This window comes from Epinephelus lanceolatus, chromosome 12, assembly GCF_041903045.1.
Source record: "Epinephelus lanceolatus isolate andai-2023 chromosome 12, ASM4190304v1, whole genome shotgun sequence".
Lineage (NCBI taxonomy): Eukaryota > Metazoa > Chordata > Actinopteri > Perciformes > Serranidae > Epinephelus > Epinephelus lanceolatus.
Window position 1 is genome coordinate 12,425,895 of NC_135745.1, and position 25,855 is coordinate 12,451,749.

Consider the following 25,855-nt stretch of genomic DNA (forward strand, 5'->3'; position numbering starts at 1 on the left):
CCAATGTTGCCCACCAGGTGTTGATTGGGTCCCCTGGCTTTACTGTCAGAGCTGTAATGGAGCTCATCTTGAAGAAGCTTGCTCAGCATGGAAACACTAATTTCCAGCAGAGAATATGGCCTCCAGTTACGCTTTAATTGGCATTAGTTAACTCAGCAAGCGGAGAGCTGAATTGAATTGTGTACTGTGGATAAGCGTTATTATTCCTGTGCTATATACGGAGGGTATAAAACATTATGACCCTCTGATTTTTGCATTAAATCAAAAGACCTGCGGGACCTCTCACAGAGAGAATTAGAGAAGAATTTTGTACTAACATGGATTCTGCAAACCTGCAGATGGGCGGATTTGAATATTATGAGAGTGAGCTGCCTGAATTAATACAAATGGACTGTTGTTGCCAGGCCGTTGCAACGAATTTGGACATAATGATACCTATATTAACCATATTACCCATAAAAGCACCAGCCACTTTAAACAGACAACCAGAACTACCTCATATACTCATTTACTATTTACTGTTCTTGTCTGGTATGAAAGCTGCTGTTCTAATTATTGCATATTTCCACCATTTGAAATGATTGCATTTACATCTTTGCACTACTTGATTGCTCTTTCATATTTTATTTTGTATTACCTCCTCTATTTTATACTTATCCTTTTACACTGAAAAATGATACAAATGTCACATTTTAAGAGTTGATAGACATACCATCTTCTCAGTGTCAGGAAAATCAAATGTGTTGGTTTTCCTTTCACTCACTGACAATAAACAAAGTGGGATCACCTCTTGGGCGAGGTATGGCAGAGATATGGAAAAGGGCAGCTGCCGGTAAAAATATTTCTTAAGCACAGTGCATCTTCTGGACAGAAAATCATCATCGACATGAGTGAAGACAAAATCTGCTTTCACAGCACACTGGCATTACACATTCCTGTAAGAATACAGGAATGTCTGTAGTAATATCTTACATATTTGTGAATTAGAGTACATTTTAGGAACCTAAAACTGAGGGTATTATCTGTACCATGTGGCCAACACAGAGTTTCAGAGAGCCGGGAATGAGAGGGTGGGCATGCAGGTGTGATATCTGTGCAAAGCACTGGAACAAAAACACAGACACATTACCGACAGTATTATAATATCTTCCAAAACAAAAGTTTCACTCACAATGAGTCATGCAATGCCAATGTTTCATTTTCAACATGGATTTCTTGTTTACAATGTAGCATTATAGGGTGTGTCCTGTGGGTGCATTTATAATGAGTATACTGTGTCTGAGCAGATTTTAATGCGTCATGGACGCGGGGCACAAAACTAGTAACATCACTGCACAATGTTTCCGGGTATTTAATAAACTGATGGACTGCCAGGTTGCTTTAAAAATGCCAACACAAGGTATGAGGCCGACTTCCCAAGAAGAATGACAGCATCAATCATGTCCCCTAAAACAATGCATTTACAACGATGTGACAAAGCCCCCTTGCTGCCATATTTATAATAAATGGCGCAGAGCAGGAAGTCAGGTGTCATTATTGTAGCTAGACAAAGTCCATGGATGTCTTGTTGGATGGATGGGTCAACAAAATAACAAAACATCTGATTATTTTTATGAAAAAAGACTAAAATATTACTGATGACACCTTTAAACCATAGACAACAAATTGTACATGAAACTAAATCTGTATAACTCATTAGGTGAATGTTCAGTGCAGTACATCATAATCAGAAATGTAAGTGTCTTGTATTGTTCTGCTCTCCTGAATGAAGCTTAAGTGTTCACTCTAATCCAAAATGGGGGATTCACATGCCAATCCCTGACAAGACACACACACACACAGAGGCAAGAGTCACAAAGGAGGGTGCTCTGTTTCAGTGCATCCCCTTGATTAGCTGCGAGGGACAAAAAGCACTCGATGGAAATCGCCATGGCAACAGGCGGGAGAGGAGCAAGGCTAAACTGGCCCATTACCCATCTGTGCCTGTTGCATGCTGTCTCCAGAACATCGCAACAATCGACATGTCACAGCGCCCCATGGCAAGGTTAACCTGGACTGAAAATATCTTCTCAAAGTCTTAATTTGGTAATCAATCTGTGTATGGTTGATTTGTTCTTGTTAAATTATTAATCTGTGATATTGTCTGTTAAATGATCACCCCACACTGTCGCTTGTGGTGGAACCTTTTTGCAGATGTTTAAGCTTTTAAAACTGCCTCTTCAGTATATCTTTTCTTTAGGGTATACTAGAAAAACAATGCTGGTGAATTTGCAGTACGAAAAGTTGAAAAAGACTTTGCTTACTTTGAGTATATTTGAGGTTTGAAACTTGCACTTTAGCTCACATTATTAACTGTAGCTCTTAATGTACTTTTCAGATTAAACTTTGCCTTTGTGCCTGCTTGGATCCGTAGGGTCTCACTGTGCTCCTAATTTTGATAGACATGGAGACAAGTGCTGCCGAGTAAATCAGGCACTCTATTTGCGATAACCATGGAAATCTACTCTGTGCACTGCCTTTTTCTATATTTCAGAGAACGGCAAGGATCAGTCTCTTGTCCAATGATTAGCACTGCGTTTCGCGTAGAAATCAGTTCAAGACAATTCAACTCTAGCACCAAGCACGTGTGTCATGTGATCGTGCCCGCTTGTTGCTCTGCCTGTTAGATTGCTCATGCCTACCTGACCGCTTGCCTTACATTGAAAATGAATTATGAGGCACGTCATTCACTCCCTGTTTGAAAACACCTTGAGGATGCCATTTGTCTGATGGTCAACAAATGTCATCAAAGTCCAAAATAGTCTCCAACAAATGTAGTATTTCCTCCTGTTCAAGTACCGTTGCTTAAAACTACAGTGCCCACTGTTAAGGAAATGCAGTGTTTAGCACTGTTTTCTCACAGTGTAAGGGATTTGGGTTCAAACTAGGGCTGGGCGATATGGACAAAAATTCATTATCTCTGTATCTACAGGCTGCCTGGCGATACACGATATATGTCTTGGTATTTTTAAATGCAAAGACAGGGACTCCCCTGTTTGAAAATATAGAGCTGCACAAAATGTAAATGAAAATTATATAAAAGTTTAGTTGATGCAAAACACACCTAAAACACACATTAAACATGGCGTACTAGCGACTATTTCAAACACAAGTACACAAATCTGCTTTATTACTCGCAGGATTCACAGACAAAGCACTTGTCTTTTGCTAGACACATTCTTCTCACGAATACAATATGCTAATGTTTTTAGCACAAGCCTATGGCATTTTACATTGTATAGATTAATCTAGCAGCTAGCGGACTTTACTCATATGAAACTAGGAACAACAGCAACATTTGACAAAGGTAACGTTAAAAAATACGGTTCCATTACAGCTCACAAGGTTCACCGACAAAACAACTGTCTTATACTAAACATGTTTTCCCCACAATTACATCATGCTAACATTTTTGGCACAAGCTGATGGCATTTTACATTCTATGAATTAGCCTAGCGACGAGCAGAGATTTCCTCTGCTCATAAGAATCCGGGATAAATCACACCCAAGACTTAAAATGCAAATTCAAAGACATGCAGGTTAGGTTAACCGTTGACTCTAAATTGCCCATAGGTGTGACTTTGAGTGTTGGATGAATGGATGGGTGGATGGATTTGTGAGCTTTTGGTAAAAATTAAATTGTCAGTGGGAACCAATTGGCTTGAAGCTGAATGCCACAGACAAAAAGTCAGACAGATCTGAGAGACTAACACATCTTAGGTTTTCATGGCATTAGTTGATATTAAGGACAGTGCAGAATAACGTGGCCTTCTCTTTTAAATGGAAAAACTTGCCTGTTGAAAAATTGCTTTTAACTTTGCTCATGAACTTAAAGCTCCTCTCAGTGCCTCGTGACAGCTGCCTCACAGAACAACAAGCCATAATCTTTTCTCTTTGGTTGAAGTCTTTAATATTGTGTGTTGAGCTTGACTTAACAACAACACAAATCTAAGTCTGCTATTTTTGTTATCCAACAGCACTGCAGCACTGAAATGGTTGTGTTTAGAGATTTTTTTTTTCCCTTGGCCTTTCCCCATGGTGCACTGATGATAACAATTTCAAGAACATAAAATTCACTTTTATTTTTATTGTGGAGCATAAATGGAGCTCTGTGTTGTAGAATGACAAAAAAACTATTCTTGAATCCTTGTATTTAGTATTTTGGCATATTTTGGCCAATGTGGGAGTATACAAACTATCCATAAAGAACAGAACTGATTAAAGCCAAATATTTTGTGATTTTTTATTTATTTATTTTTTTTACATTACTGTGTGAAACAGATGCAAGTCATTTCCTATATGACACATATGACATATTGTTAATCTTGTGCAAACTTTGTTAATAAAAAACTAAAAAAGAAGTTTGTTGTGCTCTTGCCCCCAAGAAACATAACACTAATGGGAGGTGTGGTCAGGATGCAGAGTGAACACTGTATTTGAGTCTATCAGCGTTATTTTTGCTGTACGCCTGTTTGATTAGACTAATTGGTGAGTGTGAGTGGTGTTATTGATCAAAAAGTGTGTGGTTTGATGGTCCTTTCAGGAAAATTCCTGTAACTATACTCCTGTTGCATTATAATGAAGCTACTTTGAAACCACATTCTTGTAAATTAATGAATGTAAGAAAGATACCTGGTCAGACCTCAGACTGGAATCAAAAAACAAAGACAACACTTAGCCATTATTCATGATATGATCATATAAAAGGCAGCGGTCCAGCAGCACATCAGCAGAAAAGGAGCCAAGTCTGAATCTCCAATCAAAGTGTAGACATCCCCATATTTACAGTAGTCTTCCGTAAGATTGTTCCCAATCACTAAAAGGGGAACTGCCACATCTCATTCAAATTACCATAGTGTATGTGCAGAGAGCTGATGGGTTATTGATCAGTACCACTGACTCAGTGATTACTCGTCCAGGTGCTGAGTCATTTCCTGCCTGCTTTTCAGTTTGGGAACAAATATCAAAGTAAAAAAGAATAACCTTAAAGTTGTTGTTTGTTTTGTTGTTGCTTGTTAATGTCTGTACACCATAAAAGCATTTTTGGAAATTATTTTTTAAAACTTTAAATTTGTGTTTTTAGTGAATTTTTTGAGAATATTTGTCCTTTTTCCTTAAAAAAAGATTACTTAATTATCAAAATAATTTCCAATCACCATTTCTGTTAAGCGATTCGGAGGTTAATAAAAGTAACAGTCAGTACGTTTACATGCACAGTTTAATTCCACTTTTAATCGGAATGAAAGGCCATTCTGATTAAAAGTGGTCATGTAAACGGTCATTCCGATTGAAAATTAAATCCGATTAAAGGGGGTGGTTTATTCCGTTTGTCATTCCAAATGAAAGAATTTTGTGTGCATGTATACACTCATTCCTCTTTAAATTCATTCTGGTCTTTCTGCGCATGCTCTTGCCCTTCTGGCGCGATGACGTATATAGCGCGCATAGCAACGGGCTGCATAGCAACAGGCTGAGATAGAGCAGTTGGACTTGTTGCACTCACCGGTTTCCATTCGCCAAAGCACGGTCTTCTATCTCCCTTCTTCGACCTTCTACCTCCCTTCTCCTCCTCAACAGATGAAGCATTAGCAGAACAAGGTTGTTGTCGTACTGCTGCTTCAAGAATATAAGCAAAACAAGCCCGAAAAACACACTAAGAACGGCGTCGTCAAGCATCTTGTTATCCGGAGCGAGGACTATACAGTGTTTTCTTCCGGTAAACGTAAACACGTAACATCTAACCCCTATCCAATCAGAAACCTTCCCTGCCCCAAACCTTGCGCAGACCTAATTAAAGGCGATTGAACTGATCTCCCGTGTAAACCCTCATTCGGAATGAATATTTCCCATGTAAACTACCTGGAAAGACTTTAATTCCGAATGATTTCATTCAGATTTATTTCATTCCGAATGAGAAGCCATCATGTAACCGTAGCCACTGTTTATTTGACCTTCGTCTAGGTCAGTCTGTTTCAATTTAAGAATTTAGCTTTGTCTATAGACTGTATAAAATAATGGACATAGCCACTGTAACGTCACCCATGAGTTTATGGACTCCGATTTTGAAGCCTCGAGTTTGACATTATGGCTGTCGCCATCTTGGATTTTGGGAGCCAGAAGTGACCATGTTTTCACAAAGGGTGGAGATAACCTGAGGCTAACTGCTAGCTTGGTTAGCACAGTGCATTTAAAGTCTATCTTTTACTGTGATGGTAAATGGACCGCACTTTTGTAGTGCTTTTTTAGTCTTCCGACCACTCAAAGCACACTACATGTCACGTTCAGCCATTTATACACACAGTGACACACAAGTGGCTAAAGCTACCATACATGGTGCAGCCAGCTACTCACACACACTCACACACCGATGGAACAGCCACTAGGAGCAATTTGGGGTTCAGTATCTTGCCCAAGGATACTTTGACATGTGGACTGGAGGAGCTGGAGAACTAACCGTTGATCTTCCGATTAGTGTACGACCTGCCTCTGAGCTACAGTCGCCCCATCATGATCCTGGTAATGCTAATTTTTACTAGCGAAAATAGTTGCAGTTACTCGATCATTCAATTAATTCGAATGAACTGAAAACACATCAAAATAGTGACATCTACGGCAGTAGTTACGCTTACATCTTGTGAATCTTGGGTTATGCCAAGGTTACGTTTCCGAACCAATGTTGTTGACAGGTTAGCGACTTGTCAACAGACAGGACAACCACCTGTAACTCAGAGTGGCAACACCCTTGATTATGCATAACTTTAAGCCTTAATAACATGTAAACAGATGAATTATATAAGAATTGACTCCCTGTACGGTTGTCGTGAATGTTGAAATTAGCTAAAGGACCAAAAGAGTTTTTGTACCAAGCTGTACACATGTTTATTTCTGCTGTTAAGTTTGGCATTTTAACATGAGGGTCTATGAGGATTGACTTGCTCAGCCAGTCTCAAGTGCAGTTTTTGGCACTTCTGCATTGGCTTCATTTTTTACCAACAGAGGTTGCCACTTGGGTTCGTCTGCATATTTAAATTTAAAATAAACTACCATCCCACAAAAACTGCTTGATGCATCTCTCACCCTTCGTACTTTCCCACTTACTCACTCCCAACACACGCACTTTATGCATATGCAGCAGCCTGTGCAGCTAATCACTCATGAGCATCGTTCGCACGATTAAAACCATGAAAACCAGAGCCAGCTCTTGACACATATGAAGAAAACCCTCAACTTTCTTGCTAGTTGAAGCAGCCCAAGCCCTGCCAAGCAATGCCAGATGTCATTGATCTTGTGGGAGTGCAGTCTGTGAGGGATGATGGACTTTTGCAGGTCCCCAGAGGCAACAGATCCATTAAGATGTTTTAATCCAGTTCATTAGGCAGGAGTCAGTTGGCTGCTTTCAGTCAGCGTGTCCCAACAGTGCAGTCCAGACACGTGTAAACTAAACCACACTTTTAAAAATATTTTCAATCAGTAATTTCTGTTTCTGTCAGTCAAATTTGAGCGCTGGGAATCTTCTATGAGATAATGCAACAGGTGCAGAGGATCCTCACAACTAATTCATCAGTAACAACATTGTTAAAACAAAATGAAAATCAGCTATTAACCAACAAAAACATGGCCCACCTGGGGGAGGCCCACCTGTTCATGTGATGCAAAAAATCAGTGGGATAAAAGTTTCTCAGAAAGGTTTATTTTCACGTTTTAATAAAATGACGGCTATATTTATGCTGTGGTAACTGAGAGCAACATCTGGTCACCGTTGCTGGTCCATCTCCTCCATCTCAATACACAGTGCTTCTGAGAATGGCCCTGTGAATCCTCATTCTGCTTTAATCTGGACCATAAATCATGAACAGACGTGTCTGGCTCTGAATTACAGCCCTCTGGTAGCAAACTGGGATAAATTGCAGAGCCTAAGATATGCATGAGCATAATTATGAAAGATAATTCAAGATGTTCCTTCTGGGAGACACAGAAATTGTGTTATATGAGATCAGAGCTGAAGAAGAAAGAAAGGCCTGTGGTGCAGTAGTTTATACACAGGATTTTGTTTTTGCACTTTGTCACAGTGACAATTGCTTAGAAACTGTACACGTATCATATTCGCATCAATAAATCATGATCATTTACATCTCACTTTGAGGCAGTGGGTCAAATCTGATGGAAATCTGTTAGATTTCTCCGTCACATAAAACAAAAAAAGAATGATGTTCTGCTGAAAGTGAGCCAGAGGTTTTAGAGTTTCACTTTGTTCCTGAAAAGACATTTTGAAGCCAGGATTTAGGTTTTACAGCACGACCTTTGTCTCCTCCTGGAGAAAATCCATGTCTCATCAAAGGGTGCTCTGCTTATGCCAAGTGGAAAATAGGGAAGCACCGATCCGTTGCTGACCTTATTAAGTAGATTGGGTATTGTTCAAATGTGGCAGATCCACAATTAAATACAGTTGAATGCAAAATAACCCCTAAATATTCTAACAATATCAAGGAGACACACATTTGGCGTTGTGGTTGCTTTGAATCTCTTGATATCTCTGGCAAATGGACTTTCCAACATGACATGTTAACAGTCACTTCATATAGAGATTTTGATGCCAACAATCCAACTACCTATCACCCCACAGTAATTCAGGTATTCAGATTTTTTAATTTGAGAAAAGAGAACACTGGAATTGAATTGGAAATTGGTATTAGCAGATTCTGAGTTTGAGGTATTAGAATCTTTATCAAGAGAGTAAAATATTGGATCTGTGCGTGCTTAGTGGAAACCATTTAAATTGACTGGTGTATTGATACACTTCTGGGTCTAACACCCTAAAAGCCCTAATATCTTGTGTGACAAACTAATAACTGTACAGATCACAAAAAAAGTAGTCTGTAATGTTGATAGGTTTTCAGTGTAGTGAGTCCCCAGGACCAGAATATATATGTATTATTACATGCAGTCTGTATACAAAATATTACACAACTACACAAAGTTTATTGTGATATGTGATGATCCATACAAATGTAAATATGCTTTAGCATAGATGTAATAGTTATACAATTGGAGAATTATGTTTATTCTTTTGCTTTCTGTGAAGAGTTTTTATGTTTTCCTTTCATTCATTGAGACTTGTCTTGCATGAGATATATGTGCAGAAGGTTGTAAATATTTTTTTAACATGGCACATCCCCTGGACAGTAAAATATCATTGGGCCATCATTGAAATGAATCAATACAGCATTTGCCGTCACAAATGATGTTGCAGAATAAGATTACAGGAATGTCTGTTGTAATATCCCATACTTTTGGTAAATTTGGGTACATTTAATTAAGCTAAAAATATAAGGTTATTGCATACTGGAACATCTTTGACGTGCCGCTAACACTGCCACCTTTAAAGGTAGGTGATGGTGTCTGCAGAGTTTTAGAGAGTCGGCGATGAGAGCAAGTGGGCAAGCAGGCATTTTTCTACGCAGAACACCAGAACATAAACACTGACACAGCACAAGTAGTGTGATAATAGCATCCAAAACACAAGTTTCACTCCCAGTGGAGGGGCTCACTGTCAGACGCCACTGTTTCTATGATTTCAACACGGATTTGTTGGGGAAAATAGGGTGCGCCCCTTGGATACATCTTTAGTGTCCCCTAACCACCATCCAATGACCATTAGATGAATTTGCATCTTAAAATTTAAAGCTCAGCGACATTTATTCCTCTCTCTTGCTCAAGGGCACTTCAGCAGAGTGCAAGACATAGCTTTAACCCATGAAGTCTTGTTAAGGAACAGCCATATTTATAATGTTTGGGCCCACTGTCAAGATAATCAAATTTTAATCCTGGCCTTGATCCTGTAGCTCTCAATGGGTTTAATTCTGAGGAATGATTCGGATGAAGCTCCTGGAAGATACAGAAGTGTAAGTGCATTAAATGAAGTGAAGGAGGAGACTTATAATAACCTTCCCTCTCAGCCTTGTGAGGTTTTAAACAACAAATGAACACATTTGTTTCTTGGTCTCTGTACTTTGTTTTCCTCTATAGTAACATTCCCATCTGATAAGAATTTTATGCAAACTTAAAATTAAGGAAACAATGACACAGTAGTTGCCAATTAAACATAATGCTGGTTATATAATACATGGGAAAAAGTTTCAACATATAAGGAAGTCCAAAAGCACTGTAAATGTTTCCAGTGAGGTATTTTATCATATCAGGGCATTGACTATACCATTTGTCTTTGTTTCACATAGTTCATGCAGCAACAAAATAAAGCTTGAGGCAAGCATAAAAACTTATGTAATATTAAGAAAGTTTGTGTAAATGTGACGATTACCAGACCTAATGTACAGTAATACACTTAGCAGAAATCCAGCTCTCCTTTTCTTTAAGCCTCTCTCCTGTCTTCCTCACATCTCTCACTCTTCCTCACACACCAACAGTACATCTCACTCTCCCATCTCATTATAAACAACAGAAATGCACTCAGTGAAACATTTGAGACTAATTACAGCTGTACCGACCAGCCGCCGGTCATCCTTAGCTGCCTGCTAAATGGAGCTTGCAGTTTGATTGAGACGGCCACTGTGACGCAGAGGCTATTTATAGACAAGAGGCCTGAATTACCATTTAGAAGTATCATTATGCAACATGCACACTCTCCCATGTACACGCACACACACATCTATACATGCAAATATGCGGTGAGAGGCCTTCACTGGTAAAACTATTGTAGGTGTATTGTGTCTACAAAAAATTGTTGTAGGAGACAGGCTTGGCCAATTATTTCCCGAGACACTAACAGTAATTCTTATTACTTACCCCAAAAACAGCTTTTTCATTATTACTGAGGTAAAAACATGCTTCTGAGTGAAGTGGTTGAATGAAGACACAGTGTTTCCATTGAGCTGGTGGTAAATTTGTATAATCATGGGGCTATGCATCCAGTCATAACTTTGGTATTTTTCAACCCAGTAGATCTCTGACCAACTTGCCCGACCGGGTAAGTGAAAAAAAAAACCTTAGCGTTGAACCCTGATATCATACTGCTCGTCCGTAGTGATCCAAGTGTCCTGAAGCCCCGACTTAAAAAGTTGTTTGTAAAAATGTCATCTGAACTCTGTTTTTAGCCTCATTGTAGCCTGTAGCTCTAACTGTCTCCCTGTAGACCGCTAGAATCCTGCAGAGAAAGTTGCTATTCTAGCACTGGCGACAACTGCATACACAGCAAAGCAACCAAAAAAAGAAGACAGACTTATCAAAAGAGAGTCTTAAAGAGAGGATAAACGACAAAAAATACGCTATTATCGTGTTTCAGAGATGGAGAGAAAATGTTGCTAGTAGTTTCTCCTTCTGCTAACCGGAGCCAAAGCCTTATGTCTGCAGCTTCTAGTTCATGTTTTTGTAGTTAACATTATTTAGATCCTTGAATCACAGTGTGTCCTGCGCCTCACTCCCTGCTGCTACAGACCATTGTCAGCTGCCAGCCAAAGCTTCGTCTCCCAAGCTGATGCCTGCTCTTATCCCTGTTTTGTCTTTCCACTGTTTCACCAGTCATTAACTCTGGTTGGTTAACATAAACCCGTAATTTACCCAGTTAGATGTGAAAATGTATTGTCTCTGTCCATGGTAAAAATACTATTTATTTAAATGGAGCCTGGGGGGTTTGGCGATTTATTGGCTGTTTCTAGTAAAAACAAAAAGGATCTTACTCGTTAACATAATAGTCTGTCTCAGTAGGTGACCTTTCCATTCTGTTGTCAGACACTTATAATGACAGTCTGAGCACATATGCCTGAGTGGTCACACTGCAGCCCTCTCGCTATGTATGTAATGCGTGTCAGTTGTTGTTCCCATCAGTCTCTTAATGGGGTCCAGGTTGAAAAATACCAAAGTTACCCTTTAACTCTGGTTAATAGAAACATTTTGTGTAAATAAAAGGGGACATTGGCACACTGAAAATAAATTATTGACACTGTGACATTTACAGAGAAAGCTGGCTTATCACCAACTCAGTTTGTTGGCATCTCAACCTTGTCTCATCCACTAGGTGGATATTTTTGATGGAGAGACAAAACAAAAGAGAAATGTTTTGCTTTGTATGTCATGCGGCATGTTTACAGAATCTCAGAATCATCAATCAAAGTGCTCAGAGTTTCATTCTCTCCACTGCTACTGGAGATCAATAAATTCTGCCACTACCACTAAAACAACTCCAGGTATTGATCGTACTGTCTGAGACTGCAGGCAGATGTGAGGTAAATTCCATTGTTAGGTGGATGTTCCCTTTAGAGTTAAAAGTTGTGAAAAGGGCTGGAGGAAGCTGGGCTGTTTGATGCCTGAAGTACGCAGCAGGGTACTAGCTTGTGCTGGCCTACACATTGTGATTTACTTCTTTTAAATAGCACGTAAATTCACCGTGTTTCTGATAGCCTTGTGCTTCAACATCAGTAGTTTATTACATTTATTGAAGACATTTTATGATGGTGGGAGATATTGATTATACTCAATGTATCACGGCTTGCTCCAGGTGGTATAAAATGGCTATATCGCTTGCTTCGGTGTTTTGGTTCTCACACTCTGTCCTATGGCTCTTTCCCTCTTACAGACTTAAAAAAAAGACTCACAAACATGATAGGTAACACACACTCTCCCACCCATCCAGACCACACTCTCCTGAGCAGTAGGGTGTGAGTAGGTGAGGTCTATGTTTATGTATCTGCAGGGCCCCAGGCTATGACTATGTGGTCACGTTTTGCAACCATGGAGCACCAGTGCGACTTGCAAATATTATTAATATATGAACTGGAGAGCTGGTGTCTCGTTTCCAGGTCACAGTGAATCATTTCTCATGTTTAATGGTGCTACAGTAACAGTTTAACTACACGCTAACTTCTAAAAACAATGGTTGATTCAAATAAATGGAAGGCAGCAGTTACATATGTAAATCAAATGCAGAGTGACATGCAGAGAAGATAAACGTTTATGTCAGCCATCACATTTGACCCTGTTGAAAGTTTTATACATAACAAAAAAGTCACCTCACCACATGATCACATATTATTCTGTTCAACAGATAGTGATGAGTATAACGGTCCTGTTTATATCTCTTTCTCTGATTCATCTTTCTCGACATTTTCTCAACCCACGTCTTTATTTCCTGAGACAGTCTCTCGCTGGCTCTCCTACAGCTCACATTAACACTGCCCACTGTGTGTCATTTTTTAGAAGGAAGTATGACTGAGTGAGAAGTCACATTCTGTGTCATCAGATCTATGTTTGGTTAATAAAATGACAATTGATGCCAGAAGAGAGATTTGGATCTGACTCTGCCTGAAGTTGGAGAGTTTCCTGTTTGTTTTAGCTTTTTTTTTTTTTTTTTTTTTTTTTAAATGATACGTTTTATTTAGAAAATGCAGTCACTAATCAGGTAAATCCAGGGTGATATTGATAATATTGGTAATAATTAGGGATGCACCATCTGTGAAATTCTTGGCTGATTAAGCTGTTTAAAATAACACTTTGGCCTGTAGCTGAAACCAATGTTTTTTGCTGTTGTCGTTTTTTTTGAGTTTATATTGATATTTACAGTGAAACAAAGAATTCTTTATTATAAAAAAAAATAACTGATTCAACCATTCAAACAGTTCCATCCATCCATCCATCCATTTTCACCCGCTTATCCGGGGCTGGGTCTCAGTGGCAGGAGGACAAGCAAAGCACCCCAGACATCCCTCTTCCCAGCAACACTTTCCAGCTCCTCCTGGGGGACCCCAAGGCGTTCCCAGGGCTGATGAGATATGTAATCCCTCCAGCGTGTCCTGGGTCTGCCCCAGGACTGGGGTAGACCCAGAACTTGCTGGGTCTGTGCCACTGGGACATGCCCGAAACACCTCCAGCGGGAGGTGCCCAGGAGGCATCCTGATCAGATGCCCGAACCACCTCATCTGACCCCTTTTGACGTGAAGGAGCAGCGGGACCGAGATATTTGAATTCCCTCGGTTGAGGCAATAACTCTCCCCCAACCCTGAGAGGACAATCCACCGGTTTCCGGCAGAGAATCGTGGCCTTAGATTTGGAGGTGCTGACTCTCATCCCAACCACTTCACACTTGACTGCAAACTGCCCCAGTGCATGCTGGAGGTCACGGTGTGGTGAAGCCAACAGAACCACATCATTTGTGAAAAGCAGAGATGCAGTTCTGAGGTCCCCAAACCAGACCCATCCTTACCCCTGGCTGTGCTTCGAAATCCTGTTCATGAAAATCACAAACAGGATCTGTGACGAGGGACAGCCCTGGTGGAGACCAGCACCCACCGAGAATGTGTTTGACTTATGCAATTCCATCCATATCAGTTTATTTTAGTGCAAACGTTTGCTCACAGAAATGCTGGTGTGATCATGTAGAGCATTACTGTGTGGCTGTTAGTAGCTTTTAATGTTACCTTGACCACCAGCTTTCTCTAACCTTTAACAGGTGGTTTCATCCCCTACGTGAAGTTAATAGAGTTAGTGTGGAATAACTGAGCATGAAAGATTGATCTTTGTGTGAAATGTAAAATCTAAATGTGAGTTTAATTCTCTTTTCAGATGGTATGTTTGGGAGGTGTCACCCTGTTCCAGTAAAGGAGGTCTACACCTACGATGTTTCCCCGTCTGTAGTGCAACACTTCAGGATGCTGCTGGAGAAGCTCTCTAACAGAGGTACACACACACACACACACACACACACACACACACACAGACACACACACACACACAGGTACACAGTTCTCATTCCATACATACACAAAAGCAAACGTACATGACATGCCAGAGTCTGTCTGTGAACTGTGTCCCCTTCAAATTCTGTTCATACGCAGATGATGTGCAACTAATAAGCTCTGGCTTATACAGTTTGTTGATTTTTTTGTCAATACAATTTTGTCCAAAGCAACTTCCAATAAGTGCATGTAAGCTGTGTGAGATGTGACATGTAAATAGTAAGTGCATTTATTCCAAAGAGCATGTTTGGTGCTACAAGCTTTTATAGTGTTTTTTTTTTGTTTGTTTGTTTGTTTTTTGTTGTTGTTGTTTCTTTGTTTTTGAAGTGAGTCATCATTAAGTGCTGCTTGGGGTTACATGTTTTTATAAATACCATGGCCACTAACAATTTTCAATTCTGATTGGCTTGCATGTAGACTATGGCGATATCTATTTTTTTCATATCTTCATACCATCCTGAAATTCACCTGGGGTATGTTGTATACGTGGGTATGTGTGTACTACTCCTGTCTCGCTACTTTCTACTGTTGCTGGCCGATGGTTTACAGTCATGTAACGTTATCCCCAGTCGCCATGTCTGTCCGCTCAGCTGTCTGTTCCTCTAGCAGAGACTGACCTCTGGTGGTGTGTTGTATACACTATATACAGTATCCTTAATACAACATTTCTGTATGTGTTTGATAGAAACAGGAGTGTCTGTATTTTTGACGGTATTTAAAATCATATGGTTCGGATTTCTAAATACCCTGGTGTACATGTAATACTGTGATACTGCCTTGCCCATCGGCAGGTGTGGATTAACTTTTAATAACTGGACAGTATAACTGGAAACCTATGGAGCAGATTTGTGCTGGCATTTCTAAATTAATGTGGCAATAGTGAGGTGTGGCGAAAAAGCTTGGAGCTGTTTGTGCCTATAACAAACTTTAGATCCACAGAATATTATTTTCAAACATGTACCTTTGTTTCATTTCATGGTATCTGTGTCTGTCTGGGTCTCAAAATCAAATGAGGGTAAGACGAAGAGACAAAGGACTTTTAAAAAATACCAAAAAATTAGCCTCTTAAAATTTTCCGCTGTTTTGTGTCAGATGGGTTCTAAGCCTCCAGGTCAGTGAAATTCATCGATTGCAATCATGCAATGTACGATTTTTTCCCACAAATGTATTTATGTTCCACACAAAAATATTTCTTGTTTTAAATAATAGTAGTAAAAATCCACAACATATGTTTTTAAAAGGTATTTGCAATTTTCTTTCAAAACATATTTAGATGTTGTTACATTTACAATTTGCTTGCATAAACTTCACTCTATTTGTGTGAGTTATTTAAGACTCCCTTGACGTGGCTCAATTCACAAATATATTATTTATCAGGAAAGTATCTGTAGTCAATCAGATGTCTCCTTCCCTTTCAGCCAATCATGTAAGTGTAGATTCAAGGGTTGTTTAATGTGATTGTTATATCAATAGATATGTACAAAATACACAATATTAGTGATCGGAATCAAAAGTGGCCTTACAATATGATATTATCACAAAACTAAAGTCACAGAACAGTCTTATTGCAATTTTAAACATTTTGCGATATGCTAAGTATTGCAGTGACATTTATTGCTAATTTAGTGTGAGTTATTACCTTATTTCAACTGCTAATTATTTCCCCAAAGGAAGACTTCAGGTTTTAACTAATAAGATAAAGTTTTCACTTCTCAGTCAAATTCACAGTACTATGCTGTATTGATTTCTTCCTCCACCTCTACACAACAACTTAAATAGAGACCATTTCAAACACAAGTACACAAATCAGCTTCACTACAATGCAGCATTAACAGACAAAGCACTTGTCTTTTGCTGGACACATTTTCACCACATATACAACATGCTAATGTTTTTTGCACAAGCCTATGGCATTTTACCTAGCTAGCTAGCGAACATTTCCTCTTCTCATATGAAGCCAGGGACAACAGCAACATTTAACAAAGGTAACGTTACAAAATTCGGCTCCATTACAGCTCACAAGGTTCACTGACAAAACAACTGTCTTATACTAAACACGTTTTCCAAACAAATGCAACATGCTAGCATTATTAGCGCCAGCCTATGGCATTTTACATTGTATAAGTTAGCCTAGTTGCGAGTGGAGATTTCCTCTGCTCATATGAAGCCAGGATAAATCCCGAAGTATAAATCCTCAAAGGATAAATCACACACAAGACTTAAAATGCTATTTTAGTGGAGGCTTTATTGTCTTCACAATTTATTGTTTCTTATCTGTGAAATTGAAGTAAATAAAAGCTTTGTCTCCACTGAGGGAAATGGTTTCATCTCACAAAAACAGACAGGAGGTCTGTGTCGCCGCAACGTGTAGTTACATTTCTGGGATGTGTACGTCAGGCTACGGTGTAGGGTATGGTGTAGGCTCTACATTGACACAGGGCCTACAGCGTTGATTCAGTGCAGAAGTATACATTCCGCCTCACTCAGCTGTGAAATGTTTTTCCCTGTTGCTTAGTTTTGGCACTTCCCACGTCAGCACATCCAAAAGCAGCACAAAAGTTTAGCATTTTCTACTATTTGAACGCATGAGAACAACTGCAAGGTGGTGGCGGTAGTTACGCATCTCACGAGCCCAAAAGTGGCATCTACTGTCAATATCTACGGTGTTACATCTACTACCAGGTCAACCTCAACATGGAGTCTGGTAGCTGCTCCCCACAGGCAAGTGATAACTCTCCCATTATACATTAAGAAATATGTTTGAGTTAGGATTTCTTGCTAAGATAGTGATGTGGCCTTTAGCACAGCGTTTATGACAACATAACATTTAATCAAACCACACCCTGGTCTGTAATTTTCATGTGTATTGTGTGCATTGAAAAACATTTATGTGGAGAAAGTCATTTATACTGTATATAAATCCATAAATACTGTGTGTATTCATTAATACTGAAACTGATCTGACTCCATAGCCCTCAAGCACTTTCTATTTTCACAGTGGGGTTGCCCCGAAGCCCTAAAAACTTATTGGAAAAGTCTGTGAGTCTGTCAGGATGGACTTTGGAACAGGGCGAGCCCAGCACGCAGTCACATTGTCACTCTAGAACCTTCCTCTTCCTGAAATGAGCCACAGCCTGATAACTCCTCCCTCTTCTCAACACACGTATTTCTTTGTTTCCTCCCCTTCACAGATCTGACAGTTTCTGGATGGATGTAACCAACATTGTAATATATGCTGATGATCCTCATTCAGAGCACATCAAGTGAGAGTTGAGGAAAAGAGCTGAGTGTTGCTTGAATCCGAACACAGACCTGTTTTGAGGAAGTGAAACTTTCAGGCGTTTGCTGTCAGGTGAAATGGCGCAGAAAGGAGTTCAAGTGGACCATGAAAAATTCTGCTGTTCAATCTGTCTGGATCTACTGAATGATCCGTTGACTATTCCCTGTGGACACAGCTACTGCATGAACTGTATTAAAACCCACTGGGATGGAGAGGATAAGAAGAGAATCTACAGCTGCCCTCAGTGCAGGCAGACCTTCACACCGAGGCCTGTCCTGCTGAAAAACACCATGTTAGCAGATTTAGTGGAGGAACTGAAGAAGACTGGACTCCAAGCTGCTCCTGCTGATCACTGCTATGCTGGACCTGAAGATGTGGCCTGTGATGTCTGCACTGGGAGAAAACTGAAAGCTCTCAAGTCCTGTCTGGTGTGTGTCGTCTCTTACTGTGAGCAACACCTTCAGCCTCATTATGAATCTCCTGCCTTTGAAAAACACAAGCTGGTGGACCCCTCCAACAAGCTCCAGGAGAACATCTGCTCTCGTCATGATGAGGTGATGAAGATGTTCTGCCGTACTGATCAGCAGTGTATCTGTTATCTCTGCTCTGTGGATGAACATAAAGGCCACGACACAGTTGCAGCTGCAGCAGAGAGGACTGAGAGGCAGAGAGAGCTTGGAGTGAGTCGACAAAAAATCCAGCTAAGGATTCATGACAGTAAGAAAGTTATGAAGCTGCTTCAACCGGAGGTGGAGGCTATCAATCGTTTCACTAATAAAGCAGTGGAGGACAGTGAGAAGATCTTCACTGAGCTGATCCATTTCATCCAGAAAAAAAGCGCTGATGTGAAGCAGCAGGTCAGATCCCAGCAGAAAACTGAAGTGAGTCGAGTCAATGAATTTAAGAAGAAGCTGGAGCAGGAGATCACTGAGCTGAAGAGGAAAGACGCTGAGCTGATGAAGCTCTCACACACAGAGGATCACAACGAGTTTCTACAAAATTACTCCTCACTGTCACCACTCAGTGAATCTACAGAGTTGCCCAGCGGCAAAAGCCGTCCTCTGCAGTACTTTGAGGATGTGACAGCGGCTGTGTCAGAGGTCAGAGATAATCTACAGGACGTTCTGAATAAGAGGTGGCCAAAGCTTTTACGGACAGTGACTGAGGTGGATGCCTTACTGTCGCAACAACTGAGAACCAGAGAGGAATTCTTACAGTATGCATGTCACCTCACACTGGATCCAAATTCAAAGAGCTACTTGATGCTGTTATCTAAGAGGAACCGTAAAGTAACAACTTTTCCAGGGAACATATTCTTATCACATTCTGACCCCTCAGCTGGATTCACTGATCTTTGGCAGGTCCTGAGTAGAGAGAGTCTGACTGGACGTTGTTACTGGGAGGTGGAGTGGGATGCACTAGTCACAATAGCTGTTGCATACAAGGATATGAGCAGATCAGGGGCCTATAATGAATGTACATTTGGAGAAAATGACAAGTCTTGGGCATTATGTTGTTTTGCTGAATATGAATTCAAACATAACGCGATTAGTACTCCAGTATCGGGTACATGTCAATGGGGCAACAAAGTGATAGGAGTGTTCCTGGATCATAAGGCAGGTATTCTGTCCTTTTACAAAGTGGATGAAACCATGACTCTCCTCCACAGAGTCCAGACCACATTCACTCAGCCTCTCTATGCTGGACTTGCTCTTCATTATTCTAGAGGAGACAATGCTGAGCTGCGTGAGCTAAAGTAGACAGGAATTTTTCAAGTGGCAATGGGATAGATTTTTTTTTTTCTGTATTTTATTCTGCTGTGTTGCTAAGCACTTATTAATTTGGTGTTCATGCATAGTGTGTCCCAAATATCAACTGTCACTCAAACCCAGTGTCGTCATTGTATTTTCTGTTCGTGTTTCTGTAGGTGGCAGTCACAGCTGTGGTGGCAATTACTGCTTATGTTAACAGTGCAGCACTGTGGCTCACTAAAGAGACGTCTATATTGGTGTAATCACTACTGCAGCCAATCTGCAACACAGACAAGTTGAACATGCTTAGACATATACTGTGGTGTCATTTCATAACTATTGTATTTTTATGCATATCCTAATGCCTTGAAATTACTGCTCATTTGATTGCTGTAAAATTAGCTGTGTTGTCCTCCTGTAACATTATCCCTACATTATCTTTTCAATAAGGAATTGCAGTGTAAATATAATTAATGCTATCTTAATCAATGGGGAAGAGGTGAGATGTTTAGTTGATTTATTGTGTGGGTGAAGTGAACATGTAGTGAACAAATGTCTATTACAAGGATTTAGCAATTGGATGTCTGAAAAAGCTTCACAAATATAAATAAAATGATTGCTAAGAATGAACAAGGCTTGTTTTGTATATTCATAGCAAAAACTAAAAGCTTCAAGAACAAAAACAGAAAACTTTTACCTGCCTAATCTGTGTAGCACATGCTTGAGATAGAGGTACGGTAACACCACACAGTCAAACGACAAGCAGACCTGCGTGATCACAGTTTATGGATGTGTGCATTTTTGAAAAGAAAAACAAAAAACATTCGCTGACTTCAAGCAAATGTAACAAGTCATGAGAGCCTTCATAGAAATGTAGTGAAGTCAAAAATACATTAACTGTCTTTCAAGTCAAAGTAGGATGTTTACGAAACACAATACTCACTGCACTTAAGTACATTACTTAAGTAGATGTACGTTGTTACTGTCCACCACTATACATCACTGAGACAATCCAGTTTCTCTGAAATCCAGCCCCACCAAAAACTGAGTTTTCCAGTGCTTTAAATTAGATCTTTTATTCCTTTTATTTGGGATCGTGAAAATATAAACAGTTTAACAGCAGGGATCAGTCTCAGTGGGTTGCATGTCGTGCATACATGCTGCATTTAAGTACAGTGCCAGATCTAAAGGATAGGATACATGGTTAATACAGAAAAACTAAAGTATGAACAATCAAACTGAGCACCAAGACTTAAATCAGTGTGAAATATTATTGAGATTTTATTTTAATGTACACTTTTTATAACCCCTGTGGAAATGACTCAGTTGCTGCTTGTCACTTGCTCTGGTGTGGGAAGCTGCTGTTGTTGTATTGTACCACTAGAGGGAGGCAGACACCTGTGTAACAGCCCACTGGGCATCTGTGAGTATTTCAAGTGCTTTCATCATGCAGCTTTGCTTTGAACGACAGGACAGGAAAAACCAGTCTGTTACTCTCTAGAGTTTAGCTTTCCCTGCCTGCACCGCTGAAGACAGAATCGTGTCAAAAAAGTACAACACTCATTTTGTGAAGAATTTCTTTCTTGCCTTTTTTCCACCATTTTTCTTTTGAGTCTGATTTGGTTCCCTTCTTCCCTTACCCTCTGTAAAAGAAAAAACACACACACACACACACACACAAAACAAAACAACAAAACTGCTCCTCTGGTTTAATTCGCCGAATCGGCACTCGGCAGGAGAGCTGGAGAAATATTCAGATTTCACAGAGAGGCGAGGAGTTTGGAGGCATTTGTCAGGCGCTCTGAAGTGAAATGAATTATGCAAATGAGATGTTTGGCCCCGGCTGTCTGCAGAAGCCATTAGGGAGGACAAAACTCTAAAGACACTGAAGCATCTGCATTTCAGGCCCTGCCAGTCCACTGAAAAGATAACACAGTTTGCTCTCTCCTTATCTTTTTCTATTATAAACACACACATAAGCATATATTCTCATCAACCTTTCTTTCTTTCTTTCTTTCTAAATATATAGCCTACTGTCAGGCTGTTCTCATGCACTGTTCGTACGAATACTTACAAAAAGTATTGCACCAGAAATCGTAAATAACCCATGTAATCATGAGCCAGTATTTTATGTATAGTCCGTGTAAGGAGGCAGGTTGAGGTGGAGGATGGGTCAAACAACACAGGACTTTCCCAAGGAGATCAGTGTTCGGAATCAGAACCATGTGAAACCAAGTAAACTCTGAGTTATTGTAAGGCACATTATCAATATCTAAACTTTCTAAACCTAACCTTAGTAATTTTACATTAAGTACATAACTTTATGTTAAGTACGTAATATAATTTGTGGGTCACTTATTCATTAGATATCATACTAAAGAGGGGGGGGATGGGGACGTAGGTGTCAATCTTGTGTTTTTATGCTTGAAGGAGGAGATAAGAGCAGCCTCCTCCAATAAGAAAGAGGCTCTCGTTTTTCTTGAAATCTGATTGGCTCAGCCTCAGTCATCAGTCATTACTCATAGGAGACCAGGCTAGTTTGACAGAAAACAAGCCGGTAAAACAAAGAAAGAGTGGCGCAGAAAAAACTCGAATAAAAAAACTTACATCTTTACAAGAAGAGGCAGCAAAGTGCTCCAAAATAACCGACTTGTTTGGCCGCGGCGTTGGTTGAGGCTGCTGGTGTTGCTAACGACGGAGATGGAGCTGGAGCCGACAGTGCCATTATAGCAGGTGTATTAACGTTAGCTAATGTTCGTGAGTGTGTAATGTGCAAGGTTGGTTTTGGCAACTTGCATATTTTTTCTAGGTGTCCATTTCAAGAGGCCAACTAGCCTACTAGGTATTGCATTAAGTCATTATACTTTAAACCTGTACTAAAAGAAAATATGTGCTTGCTTTTTTCCTTTGGATGCATCATGCAATTAACATTAGGTGGTGCTCCCAGTCCCAAGGACAATGAAGCCGAGGGACAGACTAACCCCAGTCGTGATGAGGAGGAGGATGAGACCAGAAATATGACAGGTGCAATGTGAAGGCATAACCTACTATGCATTACATTTGAGCTGGAGGAAAACATTTTTAGTAGTATTAAGTGAGATTTTTTTGTTGCAGTAATAAGTTGACTAAAAGGGCAGACAATTATATTGTGCATAAAGTTAGATGCATTAGGATAGAGTCATATGCTCTTATTTTAACTTAAATCACATTGCCATTAGTGGCCAATTCATGATTGCATTTATTTTATAGTCTGGAATTAAACAATAACTGCTGATTTTCTTATGCAGTTGATTCTGAGGACAGCGTTTGTGTAGTGTGTACAAGCATAAAGGATTATAGGTAGAAACTTGTGGGTCGGTGTGTGGGCCGGTGTGCCTGAATGTCCAGGGCTGAATTTGTGTCCCAGTTCGCCCCTGGTCTCGTCTCTTATACAACATATGTGAGCATGTAAAGATACTTTGTTTGCACTTAATTATACATTCATACTTTTGTTTTTGTGCAATCTTAAAATTCTGCGTGTGACCACCACTAGAGTAAATCTAAAAGAAATCAGATATGAGCATTTGGAAGCTCATTTTTCCACCAAAAAAACAATCGAGGAGCATAACCCACGGGACCCCCTAGCAGGTGCCGAATCTTGTATCCTTCTCACCTTTTTCACCCCTGACCGATTTTCATGCCTGTAATAACAACATGGATCCTTTTGTGTTGTCGTCCATCATTTAATTTCTAAGGTCTAAAGTTTACAACAAGCTCAGACAGGGCAGGAAATACAAACAGCCTGGTTGTAAAAAGTTAACAGTTTGCCCAGATTATCGAAACCACTCTACACTCTACATATTCTACATTTACTTTAGGGCGACAACTAATGGTTATTTTCACTATCGATGAATCTTCTCTTTATTTTTTTATTGATTGCTTAATAGTTTAGACTACAACATTTCCTGAATTTACAGATTCTTAAAGCTGAAGGTTATGAGTAGTATATAGGGACCAGCTTTGCGCGTGCACGTGAAACGCGCGTGCGTTGCCCCCCCCCCCCACACACACACACACCCCTCCCCCAATCCCCTCCCCCACAAACGTCATATGAAATCCTGCTCTCATTGGTTAAACATAGCGCCTCCTTCTGGGGGTGGTTCCGAATGAAACCGTAGCTATTGGCTAATCAAAAAGCCCCTCCTTGCGGCCGGATGTAGGTGGTGTGCATATATATACAAGGGATTTTCTCAGCAGGACATCCTCAACTTCTCGGACGGCGAAGCTACGGCGGGAGGAACTCTGATTTTTTTTTTTCTTCAACGATCGCCTGTATTCTGCAAGACGTTTCTGCAACCATGTCTTCCTGCACCAGCAACAGTGGCATCGGGTCAAGCGACCGCCCAGGTATGTCTAATGACCCGGCGACGGTTGTGGATGCTCGGGCCCCTTACAAGAAAAGGAGACGTGTAGGAAGTGGTCTCGTTACTCCGGAGAATCGTGAATTTGAGCTAGAGCTGGAGGAGGTTAATGGGTATGTTTACAATGTTAAATATCAGGACTCTGTCGTTACACTCAGTGCGGCCACCGGTCGCAGTGTGGTTCCAGGCGTTGAAACATGGACGGTCAGTTTGATGCATAGAGATTGGAAATTGTTTTGGTCAGAGGTCTGCCCTGACCTAGACCAACCCGGTTTCCCAGAGAGTATTTATGTCTCGCAGTGGGTCAGCAAAACGGGCCCCGAGATGTACCGCGTCGAGACGGATCGTTTTAACAAACGGCGGGAGGACTTTATTTTTCTCAGTGTGTGCAAAGATCGAGAATCTGTGATCGCGAGCAGAGGCCGCGACGCATGGGGACAACAACCCTACCCTCTTACACTTCAAGAGCGTGACGAGTGGTTTAAAACTGTTTTCTTTATTCAGTGGTGCGACTGGAGATCTCTGCAGAAATTGTTTGACGAAGCTGACAAGGGCATCAGAAGAGACAGGATCCTCTCTTCTTATCAGAGTGTTAGAAAACGTCTTCTTTTCGATGATGCGCAGGCTAATGCGCGGGGTAGTCACCTTCCTTCCCTGTGCCGCCCGAAAATCATCAGACACGTCGACTACTGATAAAGCCTAGGTTAGCATAACTTTTGTATTTTTTTGTCATTTTAAATTATGATAAACGGTGTATAAGATTTTAATGTTTTTTTCTGTTGTTTTTTTTTTTACAGGTAGTGTCCTTATCAACACCTGTGACGACGATGATACTAGAGGGTGTTGGGAAAACGATTGCGGTGGTGTGGAACCCTGCACACCTCATATGAAGTCGCATGAGGCGCTGCGTGTGAAGAAGAAGGAGAAGAAGAAGGAGGAGAAGGGACATGTCTCGACACTGTCCCTGACAAAAGACGACGTGGACACGATCAAAGACTTTCTATCACGCTGCCAGTATCACGCAGGGTGGGAAAAAACAAAAGCTCTCTGCAGCGGGTGTAAAATCAGCCACCCGAGTCAGCGTCATCACTCTTGCTTGTTTGAATTTGATCAGATCAGATGTATGTATTTTGACCAGATTCTGGACTCTGTATTCAAGCAGTCTCTAGGAAAAGCTCTACATTACCTGTTTGCGCAGATATCACCGGGGGCTTTCTCACAAGACAGGCTTTTAGGAGCGGCCGAGACTCTGAGACACTATCTCAGACCCGGATGTGACGGAATATTTGCCAACGAGGAAATGGAGACGATGGAGGACCACAAGCACGAGACCGCTTTACGCAACGCCTTCACCGTGTGGACCAAGTGCTGCTGCTGCTGCATATCGACAGATTTGTAATATTTACCACAGAAAAAATGATGTTGTTGTTGTTTGGGATCACAATAGCCACGTATCTTTTGTCGTGGAAAAGACGCCATGCCATGAACAGACTGACATCACTTCTGTACGGGGTAATTACCGGTGACTGTGTCCCACGCAACTGTGTTACATTCAACAACCATTTAAACGATATACGGACAAATGTTATAAATTGGAATGATACCGTGTGTGCGGCAGCACACAGTTCATCAGCGGTTAAA

The 25,855-nt window shown here is 40.5% G+C and overlaps 2 protein-coding genes across 3 annotated transcripts in view; both read left to right on the forward strand.

Annotated features, from left to right (window-relative positions):
* The window catches only part of LOC117272151 (receptor-type tyrosine-protein phosphatase N2-like), a 315,897-nt gene that overhangs the window by 35,281 nt on the left and 254,761 nt on the right, over positions 1–25,855 (forward strand). For both annotated transcript variants that reach the window (XM_078172961.1, XM_078172962.1), the window contains exon 3: positions 14,611–14,724. In XM_078172961.1, the coding sequence (XP_078029087.1) occupies positions 14,611–14,724 (114 nt within the window). The remainder of the gene's footprint in view (positions 1–14,610; positions 14,725–25,855) is intronic.
* LOC117272443 (tripartite motif-containing protein 16-like) lies at positions 17,992–20,441 on the forward strand. The gene has a single exon (XM_078172963.1). It carries the CDS (start codon positions 18,141–18,143, stop codon positions 19,821–19,823), a length of 1,683 nt encoding a protein of 560 aa, XP_078029089.1. The 5' UTR covers positions 17,992–18,140; the 3' UTR covers positions 19,824–20,441.